General features: G+C 45.5%; 1 protein-coding gene and 1 non-coding gene across 2 annotated transcripts in view; both read left to right on the forward strand.

Annotated features, from left to right (window-relative positions):
• The window catches only part of CFAP221 (cilia and flagella associated protein 221), an 86,433-nt gene extending 69,854 nt beyond the window's left edge, over positions 1-16,579 (forward strand). Inside the window, exons 19-23 of the mRNA XM_035006548.1 lie at positions 4,598-4,756; positions 6,066-6,157; positions 11,812-11,904; positions 13,261-13,356; positions 16,471-16,579. Coding sequence (XP_034862439.1) covers positions 4,598-4,756; positions 6,066-6,157; positions 11,812-11,904; positions 13,261-13,356; positions 16,471-16,579 — 549 coding nt within the window. The remainder of the gene's footprint in view (positions 1-4,597; positions 4,757-6,065; positions 6,158-11,811; positions 11,905-13,260; positions 13,357-16,470) is intronic.
• LOC118012709 lies at positions 331-436 on the forward strand. The gene has a single exon (XR_004679780.1). It is a non-coding gene; the product is annotated as a U6 spliceosomal RNA (small nuclear RNA).
• Positions 16,580-17,027: the final 448 nt, after the last annotated feature.

The following is a 17,027-nucleotide window of genomic DNA, read 5'->3' on the forward strand; positions in this document are numbered from 1 at the left end:
AGATAGATAGATAGATAGATAGATAGATAGATAGATAGATAGATAGATATAGATAGATAGATAGATAGGTAGATATTAACAAATTATATTCATCATACAAAAATAATGTATCATGAGGATATAGGAACTTATGCCAGGAACACAAGATTAGTTTAACATTCAAAATTCAGTGTACTTTACCACATTAACAGACTTAAAAGAAAAAACATATGATCATCTCAATAGGTGCAGAGAAGTAATCTGTCATTCCTGATAAATGCTCTCAGCAATTGAGATACAGAAGGGAAATTTCTTGACCTGATAAAGAGCATCTATTAAAAACCTGGAGCTGTGCTCACTTCAGCAGCACATATACTAAAAGTGGAATGATACAGAGATGATTGCATGGCTCCAGCACAAGGATGACACACAAATTTGTGAACCATTCCATATTTTATTTTTTTTAAAGATTTTATTTATTTATTTGCCAGAGAGATAGAAAAAAGAGAGAGGGAGAGAGAATGTGTGTGCACAAGCAGGGGGAGGGGCAAAGGGAGAAGCAGGCTCCCCGCTGAGCAGGGAACCTGATGCAGGACTCAATCATGACCTGAGCCGAAGGCAGCTGTTTAACCGACTGAGCCGCCCAGGCATCCCACATTCCATATTTTTAGTTCACAATAAATGTATTTAACATCAAACAAGCAAACAAACCTGGAGCTAACATCATACTGAATGGTAATCGACTGAATGCTTTCCCCCTAAAATCAGGAATAAGGCAAAGATGTCTGCCCTTACTAATTCTTTTAAAATTGTAACTATAGACAGTGTAACAAGGCAAGAAAAAGAAATAAAAGGCATCCAGATTTGAAAAGAAGAAACAAAACTATCTTTATTCACAAACAAAATTATTGTCTATATAGAAAAGGAGGAATTTGGAAACCCTAAGAAAAGAAAAGAAAAAGAAAAAAGGAAAGAAATACATGTCACAACTGGTGAAGCATTATAGCAAAGTCTTGGAATGATATTCGTGCATTCAGCCTGGAGGAGGAAAGGTAAAGCGCTCTGGGAGAGAAATATAGAGGGGAAGGGTAGACTCCACACACTAACAGTGCAGTTGAGAGGATGGAAATATTCAAGGATTTTTTTTTTTTTAACATTGTGAAGTATAGCTTATTGAAGACAATATAAATCCTTGACACATTCAAGGATTTTATAAAGGTACATCATCCAAGCAAAAAAAGAAAGGCCATTATAAACTCTTGGGGGAGGGGAATCAACTAAAAATCAATACTAACTAAACCAAACTAAAATTTGATGTGATTTTTAAGAGTTAATCGCAGGGGGGCCTGGGGTGGCTCTATTGGTCAAGTGTCCAACTCTTGATTTCGGCTTAGGTCATAATCTCAGGGTTGTGAGATCGAGCCCCGCACTGTGCTCCATGCTGGGCATGGAGCCTGCCTAAGATGCTCTCTCTCCCTCTCCCTCTGCCCCTCTAAACAAACAAACAAACAAACAAAAAAGAGTTAATGGCAAATAAAAGAAAAAATAGAATCCATTTAGCCTTGCTACTAAAACTCTTCTCTATCAGTGACCCGATATTGAACCTTTACAGAAAACTAATCTGAGCCTCTACTTGGCCTGAGAAAGACATATATTTACACAGTTAAGATAAAATAAAAGCTCTTTACTAGTTTCCAACTTTCAAAGACAACTTGTGAACAAAGCATGAGGTCTTGGTTGTGGTTCCAGAATGCAAATGTTAACAATCTCCATAACATAAAAGCAAAACTGTGGAAGAGAGGAGGAAAGGTACAAGAAAGCCTAGGAATGGTCATGTTTTCATTTCACAGGAGTGGGGAGTTGAAATACACACCTAAAGATGATGAAATAAGAAATAGGGGTAGTAGTGCATAGTGCATCATTTCAAGTCACAAAGATAACTCACAGCAGAACTAAAAATAACAATGTGATTTTCAAAATTGGAAGGAGGAAGTTTGGAAGGAGCATTTGTGTACATGAGCAAAATCCTTATCTTGCATAGGAATGAGTCAATGGATACTGTCTGTCTGAGGTTGACAATAGAGAATTGGAAGAATAAGCATAATGTCTAGAGTAGTGACCATCAGAGACACAAAACTCAGAAATAATGGAAAGAAACAGCCTCTGGGATATGGGCCTGGGGACAAGAAGTGTCTTCAGGAGTCCCATTGCTTTTCATCATATCCTTCCAGCCTGAGTGAGTCGCTACCACATGCATGCATTAGTTTGAGGAAAATTAAAATCATTATGGAATGACCACTCAGACCACGTACTCTGGTAGCCATGGCTACCCAGGGGAATCTGAAGTATGACAACTACTAAAGACAGTGATATTGACATTTCCAAAAATATTTCATTCAGTATGCTTGGCCCAAGGCAGATCGAGAGAGTTGGCCACACAGCAACTTCACACACCCTCAGTATAGGGGATACTCCTGAAGGCCACGCAACTAACTTCCCCTCTCCGGTGTTGTGCATCTTGCCCCCATCACCACCAGACTTGGGTGCAGCCAGCCTCTCCCCCATCACACCGTCTCTTAGTCTCAGGGAGACTCAGCCCAGCTGGAGTCTAGGTCACTCCTCCCCCGTTCCCTCTGGAGTCCCTTCCCAGGCACATTCCTGATTGGCCTTTCATCACTTGGGGGAGTGGGGGACTCCTGGCAGTGGGAGTCAACAGGTATCAGATTGTTACACTCCAGTCACTCCCCTTACCCAGGAAGTGGAGTTGTGCTCCTTTTTCACTTCTTCAGTCCTGCCAGTCTCCCCCACTTCCTGGCTGGGGGTGGCCAAAATTCTCGTTGCTCTACTTCTGGGCATCTCTGTGGTGTAATTATGCAGAGGACCTGGTCGCCCCAGGGAGGATGGGAGTGCTCACTCTGTCTTCTGTCCTTGGGTTCTCCTTCCATAATACACTGGAATGGGAAATGTCCCCTACGTCCCCCGCCACCTCTCTCCTTGCCCTCCTTCCTCCTCACCCACCATCCTGTATGTTCTCAGACCTCCCCTGCTTTGTCCCCCTAGGGCCCCCACCTTTCACCTGGTTCCCTTCCCACCCTCCAGCCCCCATCTGAGCAAGGGGTCTTCCCTTGAGCTCCAGGGGGTAGAATGCAATGTTTACATTCTCTTCTGTCTCTGTCCCCACCTCCACGCAGTGCTTTGAGGAACCCGAAAAGAATCGGCTGCTGTCAAACATATATATGTGGATGTGTACCCTAACTCTTCCTCCAACTGCAAGTGCTCCCTGAGGGCTTTGCTTGTTTCTCCATTGCTGTGGGCGATGCAGACTTGGTCAGTGGGCATCCTCCTCTCCCTGCCCTCTGCCTTCCTTTGTATCCTCAAGTCCAGGCAAGGGCCCCCTCCCCATCTTGCTCCCTGGCTCTAGCCGCAGGTCAGCCTCTGCACCAACAGCGGACACTCTCACAGCGTTCTTGACGGGACCACACTTGATTCGGGGCTCTCCCACTCCCGGCATCTGGGTGCTGTAGTGCTCCTCCCCCCACATCGAGCTGCATTTTCTTCGTTGTGGGAGACATTTGTTTCTTGGCAGGGAGATGGGGTTTCTATAAGTCATGTGGAGTTTTGTTGTTTTGTAAAAAAAAAAAAAAAATCATACGAATGAACAAAAAGAACAAAACTCCAACTTAGTGCTTCTTAAACATCTGATATGAAACAGCGGTGAGGGGCGGAAGCTCCGTTGTTGTGTGGGACAAGAGTGGGGTTTGCTGGACTAACCCCAGAAGGGACATTAAAAGGCTCTCTATTTTTGTGTTTTGATGTAGTAGCTCTGGGCCTCTATCAGTTCTGTTGGAAAGTTAGGAAAAAACAGTCTCCCTTAAAACCAGATACTGCATCCAAATGGACCTTCCTGAATTAAAAACATTACCAAAACAATATTAAATGTTGGCATTTCCTGTCTATCAAATGTCACCCTTTTCTTCATCTTGTCGGTAAAGTAGTTTTTAAGAAGCTATTTTTGTTTTCAAAACCAGGCGCTTATTTGCTTTTTAAAACTAGTTTGCTTATTTAATAGATTCCCCTAATCCATCAAATGTAGACATAAATACAGAACTTGAAGAGGTTTTAAGCCCTGCTTTCAGTGGTACTTCTATCCACGAGAACTTAGTAAATCCACATGGCGTGTACTGAAACTCTTAAACCAGAAGAGTGACCTTTTTTTTTTTTTTTTAAGATTTTATTTATTTGACAGAGAGAGACACAGCAAGAGAGGGAACACAAGCGGGGGGAGCGGGAGAGGGAGAAGCAGGCTTCCCGCGGAGCAGGGAGCCCGATGCGGGGCTCGATCCCAGGACCCTGGGATCATGACCTGAGCCGAAGGCAGACGCTTAACAACTGAGCCACCCAGGCGCCCCCAGAAGAGTGACTTTTATGAATGACTGTGACTGCCAGTTTGAAGAACACTCTCTTCAGCGGCTTCTCTTTCCCAGACGAGCTGACGGGGACCCAGAGTGTTAGTGCTAGCCGGAGCCATGGGTGACATTGGCTGTCGCCCTCCTGGCCTGGCTTACAAACCAGTAAACAAAAGAGGATTTTTTTTTCCTTCTCTCTCTCTCTTCTGCAGAATCCCAACCCAGGACTATTTGCTGTGAAGCACCCTCTGACCTACGCAGAAACCCTGATAGATTACCATCTGTGCCCTCACCCCAAGTACAAGTTCATCAGGGAGTCCCACAGGGGGTCCAGCATTCCTCTCACCCAAAAGCAATTTCTCCATCACACGGTAATGGCAGCGGCAGGTTCGCCGGCGGAGCTGGCACTGGGGCTGCGGGGAAGGGCAGGGGGACAAGGATGGAGGGGCACAGCTGGGGTTGAGGGAATCGTACCTTCTCATACCGCCGGCCTCGGCTCTGCCCTTGTCTTGTCCGTACCCCACCACGCAGGCTGCATGTGGCCCTTCTTTCAACCTTCTTACTCTCTTTTGCACTCGAAAGCTGTGCCTAATACTCCTTTTAGTCCCATTTCCACCATGGACAAAAATGATCACATGCCAGGCGAAACCCCATGATCTCACCTCCTCTTTGTTCGACTCCAACAAGTGTATATCAGAATGGACGAGGTGCACAGTACGGGAGAGGTTCCAGAGAATTCCTTCTCCCCTGAGATAACCGACCTGACCTGAATGGCCAGAGTCATTTCTTGGAGGTGGCCCTCAGGCCCTGAAAACTCACTAAGTCCCTAACGGATCATTATCTCTGCCCTGCTTCTGCCGACCACACCTCACACCACCTCCTCTTCCTGGGCTACCCACTTGCCTTTGTGATCTACGTGTTCTTGTGCAGGGACCATGTCCCTGGGATCCCTCCCTCTCCTTCTTTCCCCATTTCTACCCATCACCGGATCCCCCAGTCTGCCCCACACAGCAGGCGAATCTTGACTTCACCCCATGGGCCACCACTGTGCAGTGGGCCCTCCCTGAAAGCCTTCCCTCGGCACAAATCGGGTCTCATTGTTTTCCAGTTTAAAAACCCTCAGTGGTTCCCGCGGCTCAAGGGAGAGGCTCCAAGCTCATCAGCTTGGCCCACAGGACCTTTGTGCCCTGCCTGCCTGTCCAGACTCACTTCCCACCAGTCCCTGTCTGGCCCCACACTCAGCCCAGCTGGTGTCCCCTGACAGCGCCCTCCCTCGCATGTCTGTGCATTTGCAGGCACTCGGCTCTGCCAGGAATGCCATCTGATGTGCGAACGCCGCTTTGAATGTCGCTTTAGCGTCACATTCACAAAACAGATTGTAAGGCCCGATCTGTCCTCCATCACAGGCCTAGTTTCTTGTGTGCCTGATGAATCAGGGGGAAGAAAATCTCTCCTTCGTCCCTACTTTAGTTCCCTATGGAATTGTTTGATGTCTTCTGCTAGAGAAGTTGTCTTTTAGCCTCAGAAAAATTCAGTCGAACTTAATGGAATTATACACTTTGGAGCTAAACTTTGAAGATTGCCAAAAAGCCAGTTGAATGAAATGGAAGTCCTTCCTAGACTTGACCTCACCAAACAGTTCCCTTACATGTGGGACCCCGTACCTGGCTTTCACTGCAGGACATTATTCCTGGGATAATGCACTGGAAGAAGTTCCAGCCCCTGACTCTCTCATCCCTGCCCGAAACCTCGAAGACAGAGACAACACAGAGGTATGCCATAGCTCATCTATTCGTCTCCCAGAGGTAGGTTTGCCCCACAGATTACAGAGGCTGTGACCCTCAAAGGTGACCGCCAATATTGTGTCAAATCCTACTTTTAGGATTTTAGGGAAGTTTGCTAGGTAGAGAAGTATGATGATGTATCACTGATTCACATATTTTGAATTGTCCTTTTTTTAATTTTTTATTTATTTGAGAGAGAGAGAGAGCACATGTGCGAGAGAACACATGAGTGGGGGGGAGGGGTAGCAGGAGAGGGAGAAGCAGACTCCCCACTGAGCAGGGAGCCTGATGTGGGGCTCGATCCCAGGACCCTGGGATCATGACCTGAGCCGAAGGCAGACGCTTAACCAACGGAGCCACCCAGGTGCCCCATATTTTGAATTATCTTGAGATATACTTCTTAAAAAAATTAGTATCACAAGTGGCTGATTGTCCATATTTCAATAAACGTGGACAACCAATCCATATAATTCAGCTGAAATATTCATGGTCAATTTTTAACATTCTTGAATTGCCAAAATTAGCCTTCTGCGCCCTTCATATACAACTCCAGTGGAGCTACTTCTCTCTGTGCGGCAGCCTAGCGTTGTCTGCAAGGCCCCACGGCTACCATCCTACACAGACGGAGCTCAGCTGCAGAAACAGAACAGGCAGATGAGCATATTGTTGGACCAAAGAAAGAAGAAATCTAGAGTAAACACATTTTTGCTAGTTTGCTCATTTAGCACCTCTTCAGAGCCCTAAGATCTCAAACAAGGAGTCTGATGCCTTTTCTTTAGGACTCTGGCTGGTCAGAAATCCACTCCTAAGCCTCAGAATTTGCTTCTTTAGTCAGTCGGTTGTCCTTACAAACATCGTTAAATAGGTTATTGGCGAGTGGATGTGACTCATTTCCAAAACAATGGCCATCAGCAGTCACCTTTCCTTCAAGTCCTTTGATCCAAAATGAGGCCCACCCCCAAGGAAACCTGAGCTCTGCCACTATGTGGGATCAGTAGGTGAGCTCTATACCATCCCCCCGCTTCTCCTGGGTCCTCTGAGGCAGGAACTCAAGCCCCTCCCTCCCCAGAGTGCCCCCCTGGCCTGCGGGAGCTGTGTGACATCAGCCACACTCCTCCGCCTCTTCTCCCAGTCCTCTTGTCCATTAAAACAAGGGGATGGACATTTTCACTTTAGTAGGAGTAAGAAAGCTCACTGGATGTGCCGTGACCCTGTCTACACTATCTACCCACCCTCCCCAGACATTTGAAGGGATCGCTGAAAGCCAGTTTGTGACTTTAGAACACTGAATTGTACTTCTTCCTTCGTTGCCAGAGGAAAAGCTCCTCCTGAATTAAGCAACATTCAGCCTCCCTTCCCTAGGCGTTGCCACAGGCCCTCCCTTTCGGGCTATTTCCTTAGCCCTCCCAGCTGCTGTCCTCTGCCTGGACATTTAACAGGAGACAAGCAAAAAGCACCCCAACCTGGGGTTTGGGACCTGGTAGGAGCTCCAAAAAAATACGAGTTCCTTTTCTGTGGGTTCATCCATGCTTCATCCCTCCTGGAGCCATCTAGAAGAAGCTCAGCCTCTTTGCTCTTCACTTGAGTGTATTTCTAAAATCTGAAAGCTCCAGAATCAGGGGAGACAGTGGAACTGTAGAGAGAATGAACATCTTGGGGGGCCTTGGAGACCGCCCCTGTTCCTCATGAACTGAGACACCGGCTCCGTGTCCTTGGGCGAGTTACTTATTACTGAAGCCTGTTGAACAATACCTTTCTGGTCTGCAAAGCAGGGACAGCGATGGCGTCCCCACCGGGCTGTTGTGAGGATCAGAGGGACATGATGATGTGAGGCGTCTCGCACCATCCTTAATAACTACCTGCCCTTCTGCCCCCCAACCCCCAGCCACTAAACCTTGGGGTGATTCTGCTGCCACCAGATGGCGATAGTCTGCCACCCGCCTGCCTTCGCTGTGGGGATGAGGGTGCTTCACTCCCCACCCCCCACCCCATCCCCCCCACCCCCGTACTTGGTAAACCAGGCGTAGCTGGCTGTGGGGTACAGTCCGGAGACTGAATAAACAAAATGACAAAAGGATAAATGGCGAAAAGTGGCCACCAGCTGTCAGCATGTAACATGCACAGGTCTCAAGAATTAAGGGGGGACAAGTCCTTTTTTTTTTTTTCCAAAGCAATGTCCTTGGAAAAATCTCCTGAGGCTGTTCTTTCAAAAAGCTGGCAGCATGCAGTTACCTTCGGCTTGAATTAACCATGAATTAAACATGAATTCTACATGAATTAAAGAAAACTCTCCAGCTGTGAGTTGTTACTTTCCACTTCTGTGCCTGAGTGCTCTGTTGGGCCAATTCGTTTCAAAATAAACCGTAATTGCATAACAGATGATAAAATCAAGAGAGGATTCTACATTTCCATATCATGGACTTCCAGGATGTAAGATTCTAGACCCTGTTTTTATTTTTAAAAGCAGTTACAAAATAATAATGGTAATTTTTCTTAAGTTCCTACAAATCCATTAATGATGGATACTTCCTCTTTGCAGTCATTTTGTTTGAATAAATTACCTATTACTTATGAGATGTTTCCTTTGCCCCTGAGAATTATGTGTTTGTTGTCAAACCATGCGATATAGCTATTTACTATTTATTTATTCCAAGTCATTTTTGTATTCCTGATCATCGAAACAGCTCACTTGGCTTCTTTGCTCTTTAATAAATTCAGTGAGAACTTGAGTCTCTCTAGGACTTCCCTAAAAATCTTGCAAATCAGCAGCGACAGAAGAAGAAATTATCTAATCCAGTAGCACCCCGACTTTCAGATTTTATAGACGGGCAAAATGTCCAGAAGAATTTATTTTATTTTATGTAAATTCAGTGAATTAACATATAGTGTTATCCAGAAGAATTTTGGGAACCTTTTTAGGACCTTCAGGGTTTTGCTTTGCCAAGAAAAGCATTAAAACAAAGGAAAGCAAAACAAAGTGCCCAACAACCATCTACCGTCTCCATCATTTCAATTTCAGAAGAACAAATTAACACACACACACGCAAAAGTAAGAGGAACATGGTCTCAGAATTTAAAACTTGGATAAGTTTGGTCTCGTGAAGAATGCTTGGTTGCTGCCTGGCTGTCTTCCCAGACCAGCCTGCTCTCTGGGGAGTGGTCCGGGCTCTCCACCTCTCAGTACCCCTGCTTGGCAGGAATCCCCCCTGACCACCGCGCTCTAAAGTGGCAGTGGGCTTGTCAGGTAGGACCTGCGTGCTTTGTCAGGAAGTCAATAAATAGGACTAGTCCCAGAGTGGTGGCACCCAGGTCCCCTTTAGTGAGGAATGGTATTAAAACCAAAACCTGGGTGCTAGGAGGACACATTGCTACTGGGGGGATTATTTCTTGGCCTCCTCAGCAGACAAGCCAGACTCACACACACACACACATTTCAGAAATGATGAATTCACACCAATGCTTATAATTCCAGCCCACATCCATAAAGCTATTGCCTACTTGACCCCATTCCGTATTTGTATGTTCCTTCTGCCACTGTGAGTTCCCTGGCTCCTAACACATTTACTCATTACTCAGTTTCATAGAATGTCCAAAGTAGTTTCACAATTGCTTTACCTATAACCGTGTTAATAAACAAGCATGATAAATAGAGTTGAGGCTCATTTACAATGCCCCCCGTACCCACATCCCACCCAAACTATGACTAGATAGTCAAATACTGTATTTATAAGTTTCTTGGATTAGTGCTTTCTTTTCCTTTTTCTTTCTTTCCTTCCTCTCTCCCTTCCTTTCCTTCTTTCTTTTTTTCTTTCTTTTTCCTTCTATGATTATGGAATCCATGTGAAATATTATTTGCTTCAATTTGCTTTCAATTTGGGGTTTTTACCTCTCCTCTGTTATTGATTTAATCTTTTTTTTTTTTTGAATAGGTAGAACAATAACATGCTTTCTTTTTTTCAAGAATTTATTTATTTTTTTGAGAGAGAGCAAGCGAGAGAGATCCCGAGCTGGGGGGAGGGGCAGAGGGAAAAGGGACAAGCAGACTCACCACTGAGCAGGGAGCCAGACGTGGGACTCGATCCCAGGACCCTGGGATCATGACCTGAGCCGAAGGCCGGTGTTTAACCAACTCAGCCACCCAGGCGCCCCATCAAAGACATATGTGCACATGCCAAGGAGGCTTCAATTAACCCCCCCTATTTTTCCACATCTGCCTCCTGCCTCACCCTCAGCTCACAATCTTTCTAGGATCTGGGGGGAGGTCGGTTTCCTTCCTGTGTGATCTACACTCTGTCACTGTGTACTCTTTTTCATGAGACAACACTCTTCCCAGCTTCCAAAATTTATTCCAGAAAACTGTTGAAAACTTTTATCCATGTCTGTTTTATCTCCTCTTCTTCCTTGTTGTGTGTTCAATTTTTATTCCTTTAAAAGGTTTATAAGTAGGGGCGCCTGGGTGGCTCAGTTGGTTTAGTGTCCGACTCTTGATTTTGACTCAAGTCATGATCTCAGGGTCATGAGATGGAGCTCTGCTCTGAGCATGGAGCTTGCTTAAGATTCTCTCTCTTGCTCTCCCTCTGCCCCTCCCGGCTCATGCTCTCCCTCTCTCTAAAAAATTAAAAATAAATAAATAAAAATTTTAAAAAAATAAAAGTTTTTGGGCGCCTGGGTGGCTCAGTCGTTAAGCGTCTGCCTTCGGCTCAGGTCATGATCCCAGAGTCCTGGGATCGAGTCCCACATCGGGCTTCCCGCTCTGCGGGAAGCCTGCTTCTCCCTCTCCCACTCCCCCTGCTTGTGTTCCTGCTCTCGCTATGTCTCTCTCTGTTAAATAAATAAAATCTTTAAAAAAATAAAAAAATAAAAGTTTTTAAGTAGTTGAGACAAAAAAAAGCAAATGCTTGTTCTACCATCTTTTTTTTAAATTTTATTTTATTATGTTATGTTAATCACCATATATTACATCATTAGTTTTTGATACAGTGTTCCATGATTCATTGTTTGCGTATAACACCCAGTGTTCCATGCAGAACATGCCCTCTTTAATACCCATCACCAGGCTAACCCATCCCCCCCTCCCCTCTAGAACCCTCAGTTTGTTTCTCAGAGTCCATAGTCTCTCATGGTTCGTCTTTGTTCTACCATCTTGAAACAGAAGTCTGCTGCCAATTTCTAAACTAATAATATTTTTTCTCCCTATTTTAATTCTTTTAATGTGCTCGATTCCCAGGAATTTTTATATAAAGCTCTAAATATATAATACCAAATAATATATCAGGGGGTGGGGAGGAAGGTTTGAATTTGAATAGAACAACTAAGAAAGACTGTAAAGATGGGGGGGAAATATTAAGAAAAGTGAACTATCCAAATACTGCCTTGTGCCCCCCAAGAAATAACATCAGACACTACCAGCTTGAAAGTTCTGAAAATGGCTTATTTGGCCACATCCTCTAGGATTTGACTGGTACCTGTCACACCGCCTGCCTTTGTCCGTAGGGAAACAGGAGTGGGTTTTCAGGAGTGAGGGACAGAAGAGTAACGGCCTCCCCAGTGGGGAAGTATGAGGGCTTTAGCAAATTGGGTAAAGATCCCAAGACTGCGAATGTGAACCTTTATCCTCGGCTGCCTGTGTGATTCTTCCACAGCTGTGATTCCTTCAACTTAGTCATGCTTCCTAAAAATGTCCCTGCCCTTCTCGACGCCCTGCCAGAAGAAGACCGATTGGAAACAGCTGAACGGTACTTTTTCACCTTTGGTTTCTAATGCGGTCTGTTCTACAAAAATGCCCTAGGCGCTGCGAGAGATTTCAGAAGAGCACACGGTGCCCGGGTCTGCAAACCAAATGAGTTAAGGCTAACACCCTCCCAGAGCCCTAACTAGGGGATAGCAGGCCAAATTCGTGGTGGGGAGTAGATGGTCTCTGCGGCCTCGCATTCGCTGATGGGTAGGTGCTCAGGGAGCTCGAGGGAGGGGAGAGCAGAGGTGGTGCTCAGGGGGCTTGGGTTAGTACTTGAAAGAGGGTGGGATTTGGAGAGGCATAAAAACTCTAGGCCCCAAACCAAGGTGCTTACGTTTCATTTTACTGGTGAGCATCCAACAGCCTTGAGTCTCCTGTCACTGTGCGCATTTCAACATTTTTCCATATAAATAATCAGTTAGTGAAATCCTAAATATCTGAGCTGTCTATCCAGTTCTAAGACTTGCCCACACGCAGTAACACTTGGCAATACCTGAGCATCTGAAGCTCCGAACCACCCCCCTCTCCCAGGAAGGTTGGAGCGCCTTCTATCGAAACCACTGCCCGAGGACACCAGTGAGGATGCTGGAGGCAGGGAGGAATGGTACCCGGCTGCGTGAGGTTCGGAGGAACAGGTCCTGTCTGGCGGGGCCATGCAGAGATGCCCAGCAGCCCAAGGCCTAGCTGACCCCTCCCCCACTCAGCACTGATGTGGGGACCATCGTGACCCAGTTTCCCCATCTTCGAAATGAGAATAATAGAACCTATTTCCTGCGAGCTGTCAGTTACAGGAGATAATGCTGATGCTGATGACGAGGGTGGTAATTGTAACAAACATTTACCAAGGCACTACTTGCGTGTCGGGCACAGGGCTTTGCATGCAGTCTCATTTACCCCCCGTGATGAGGTCTTGCTCTTATCCGCACCTTAGAGACAGGAAACTACTTGCGGGAAATTGATGCTTGCAAAGCACCAGCATGCATGCGGCTGCTTAACAATCATTAGTTTTCAATCGCTGGGCACTGGAACAGCTTTTGCGGCTTCCAAGGGTAAGGCTTTCTTTACAGTCCAAGATACGGTCAGCATTGGTAAATACACGATGTGCACCTGAAAAGAATATAAATTCTATAACCCCACTTTAAAAATTGCTTTTTACTCTCTGGTTATTGTGATTCCTGCCATTGTTTGTGGAAAGCAGTTTATCAGCCTTATGCTTCTCTTAGCATAGGCTCAACAAAATGGGCAGAACTAACATTGAAAGCCACAAGAATTGCATAATTCTTAAACGATCACAATAGTTCTCATTTTATTTTGGGAAGGAAAACCCATTCCAGCTAAGCCTCTTCTTCCTTTTCAGTGAGCTCTGCGAACAGAATATAGAAGTTATACTGACTCCAGAAATGATTGAAGCAGAATTCCCTATGTTGGACCACACGGACACCAAAAAGGAGAAGTAAGTGGATGCTTTAATGCCTTAGGAAGAGGCAGCCTTCTGATAGAATTTGTCCTACATGAAGTACAGAATTGTCCTGTCGTCTAAATCTAAATATCTCAGGCTTAAAAAAGAGAGAGGTGTGTATCTATCTTATTTTATGCACAATTACGTTCTCTCAAGTGTGGTTGGCAGGCAAACATTTAAAAACTGAACCCAGTTTTTCCATTTGCTTATCATCTAATTTCAGAGGTGTGTCTGTTTGTTATTGATAACTGAATGAGTTTCGTCCGGTATCAGGAACCCGGGCTCTGGAGCCAGAGGAGACCTGTGGCCGAGTCTCAGCCCCACCATTTAAGACATGTGAGGTCTCCAGCCGAGTTGCTTACACCTCAGTAACTGAGCCGCAGTGTCCTCATATATGCCATGCAGAAAATACAGTGTCCCTCACAGGCCGTGTGAGGGGTAAATGAGACACCAGCGCAAGGACATCGAGCCAGTTGCTTGATGTGAACTGGGTACTCATCAAACGTGAATGCTTCCCTTCGCCTCTCCCCTCAGGGGCCAAAGAGCTAAGCAAACACATTGTCATCATCCCTCAAAAAATTGGTTTCCTTTTTTTTTTTAATTTTATTTATTTATTTGAGAGTGGGAGAGAGAGCATGAGTGGGGTGAGGGGCAGAGGGAGAAGCAGGCTCTCTGCTGAGCAGGGAGCCCGACGCAGGGCTCGATCCAGGGACTCCAGGATCATGACCTGAGCCGAAGGCAGTCGCTTAACCAACTGAGCCACCCAGGCGCCCCTAATTACCCTTTCTTAGATATGTTATAAATATCTCAGTTTGTCTCGTCACTTTGTCTGGAGTGGTTTGGGGAGCTCCTTCCTTTTCTGAAATGAATTCCCCCCCACATGTCTTAAAGTAGTGTGGGGTTCCTTTGGCTTGTTTGTGATGGTTTCAGAAGCCTACAGCAACCAGTACTTCTCAGAAAACTGATCAGCAGTTTCTAGGAAAAGAAAATTTAGGAAATAAAAATGTTAAATAGAATTTCAGTGAGCCTCTGTTTTGCTCAGGTAATTACCAATAAAATATGTTATACTCCATAACACATAAACTCTCATATACCTTAACAAATAGATGCACTTTGCATTGCATCTTGTTTCAGTTTTCAAACAATAGACTGAGACTTTTAAATAAAAACCTTTTTTTCTATTTCAAAACCTACCCCTGGAGAAACAGTGGCTTACCATATGAATGGAGAAATATCAAGTGAATGCCACTTGATTATCAAATTATTATTAAATGAAAGAGAAGTTAGAAGATAAGCTAACAGTGAACTCTAAGCATTTCCTGCACATCAAATTCACTTCCGGGCGCCTGGGTGGCTCAGTCGTTAAGCGTCTGCCTTCGGCTCAGGTCATGATCCCAGGGTCCTGGGATTGAGTCCCACATCAGGCTCCCTGCTCAGCGGAGAGCCTGCTTCTCCCTCTCCCGCTCCCCCTGCTTGTGTTCCTGCTCTCGCTCTCTCTCTCTCTGTCAAATAAATAAAATCTTTAAAAAAAAATTCACTTCTAATTTTTTCAAAATACAAATACATTTGACCCACTTTCAATAGACATATCATGGCATTTTTAATTCACCCATTTTTCGGTTCAGATTATTTTATGTACATTTTTTTCACATGTCAAAATTATCAACATAATTATTTTCTTGGCTGGGGAGTATTCCAACAGGTTGATGTCCCCTAGATGGTTTTGGAAAGTTCATTGGTTCCGAAATTCTCTTCAGTTCGTATCAAGCATCATCCGATGCTCAGTCTTGTCTTCTCCGTCCCTGCTTGGTCCCTTTCTCACCTCCTTCAGCCTCAGCCAGGAGCTACCAGCATCCTCACTGTCACACGCATACACACACAGAACTTGGACAGAACAGAAAGAACACATCAGTGGTGTTTCATTTCCCACGAAGACTATCTATTTGGCCTTTGGAAAATTCTGTTTTCATGGATGCAAAGAATCATATGTTCTCCCTCGACAGCTGTATAATTTTTTTTTAAGTTTTATTTATTTATTTGACAGAGAGGGACACAGTGAGAGAGGGAACACAAGCAGGGGGAGCGGCAGACAGAGGGAGGGGAGAAGCAGGCTTCCCGCCAAGCAGGGAGCCCAATGCGGGGCTCGATACCAGGACCCTAGGATCATGATCTGAGCCAAAGGGAGATGCTTAACGACTGAACCACCCAGATGCCCCCGACAGCTGTATAATTAACCCAAGAGATCCTTTGCTGCCCTGGTGGTGATCTCAGCCCCCTCAAGACCCACTAAAGGGAATAAAATGTCCAAGAAACTGCGAGAGTGACTTCAGTTGCTGACACATCATTCAACACTTCTTCAATTTCCATAGTATCACTCAACCATTAGCATCTTTAAAGGGAGACATCACCTATATATATATTTAAAGTTGCTTCCATTAAATGATGCCAATTAATATTTTTATGACATGTATCAGGGAACATTTTATTTTTTTATTTTTTTAAAGATTTTATTTATTTATTTGACACAGAGAGAGAGAGAGATCACAAGTAGGCAGAGCGGCAGGCAGAGAGAGAGGGAGAAGCAGATTCCGGCTGAGCAGGGAGCCCAATGTGGGGCTCAATCCCAGGACCCCGAGGTGACTTGGCCATGCTAAGAAACTCGTGTAGCTGACATCAGAAGCCAGGTTTGAATCACTTACCAGCCAAGTGTTTTTACTCGTAACTAAATTATCACTAAGTATGGTTTAAAATAGATGTATGTGATATCAATCTTATATAAAAACATATAAAACAAGTCCTCCAGGAGCCATTGGGTGGCTCAGTTGGTTAAGCATCTGCCTTCAGCTCAGGTCATGATCCCAGGGTCCTGGGATCAAGCCCGGCGTCGGGCTCCCTGCTCGGTGGGGAATCTGCTTCTTCCTCTGCCCCTCCTCCTGCTTGTGCTCAACACACTCTCTCTCAGATAAATAAATAAAATCTTAAAAAAAATAAAATAAAACAAGTCCTCCAGGCTTCACTATCCCTGCAATCCTGAGCCAGCATCCGGCGCACGTGGGTGAGCTGTCACCAAGTGCCCTAATGTGTCCCTGTCGGGTGTCTGATCTGCAGAGAGGCCAAAGAACAAGCACAGCCAATGGAGAAGTCAGGAGAAAAGGTGCAGGAGGAGATGAAGATTCTGCGGGGCAAAGCTCTCAACTCGTACCTGATTCTAGGATAAAAGTCTCCAGGAGGTCAGTTCCTCTCTTTGGCTTTCTGCCAGTCACTGTGTCCATTGACGTTCCAGTCGTTTTTGGAATTAAACTCTCTAGAGAATAAAATTGAAATGTAGATGATGAATACATTTGTAAGTGATCATTTTTCTTTTGAAAAATAAGATGTCACCCGTAGGATGGCAGTGTTGGAAGCTCCTAGGTGCAAGATTGGGTGCTGGCACCAAGATTTCTGGAGCAAGCTACGAGCCACGCACCGCGCCGAGAGCCCCAGCGCTGGTGCCGATGGCCTTCTGCGGGTGGTGTAGTGCGGGCGCCAGAGGTAGGCGGGTCCGGAGCGGGGCTGCTCTCTCACCTCTGCATGGAAGTAGCCCCTCGACCCTGAGCACCCCAGCCTTCATGAGGACGCTGGCTCCCCAAGCATCTAGGTGACTGCCCACACTCGAGAGCAGGGAC

The sequence above is a fragment of the Mirounga leonina genome, unplaced genomic scaffold (genome assembly GCF_011800145.1).
Source record: "Mirounga leonina isolate KUSES-001 unplaced genomic scaffold, KU_Mleo_1.0 Mir_151, whole genome shotgun sequence".
Taxonomy (NCBI): Eukaryota; Metazoa; Chordata; class Mammalia; order Carnivora; family Phocidae; genus Mirounga; species Mirounga leonina.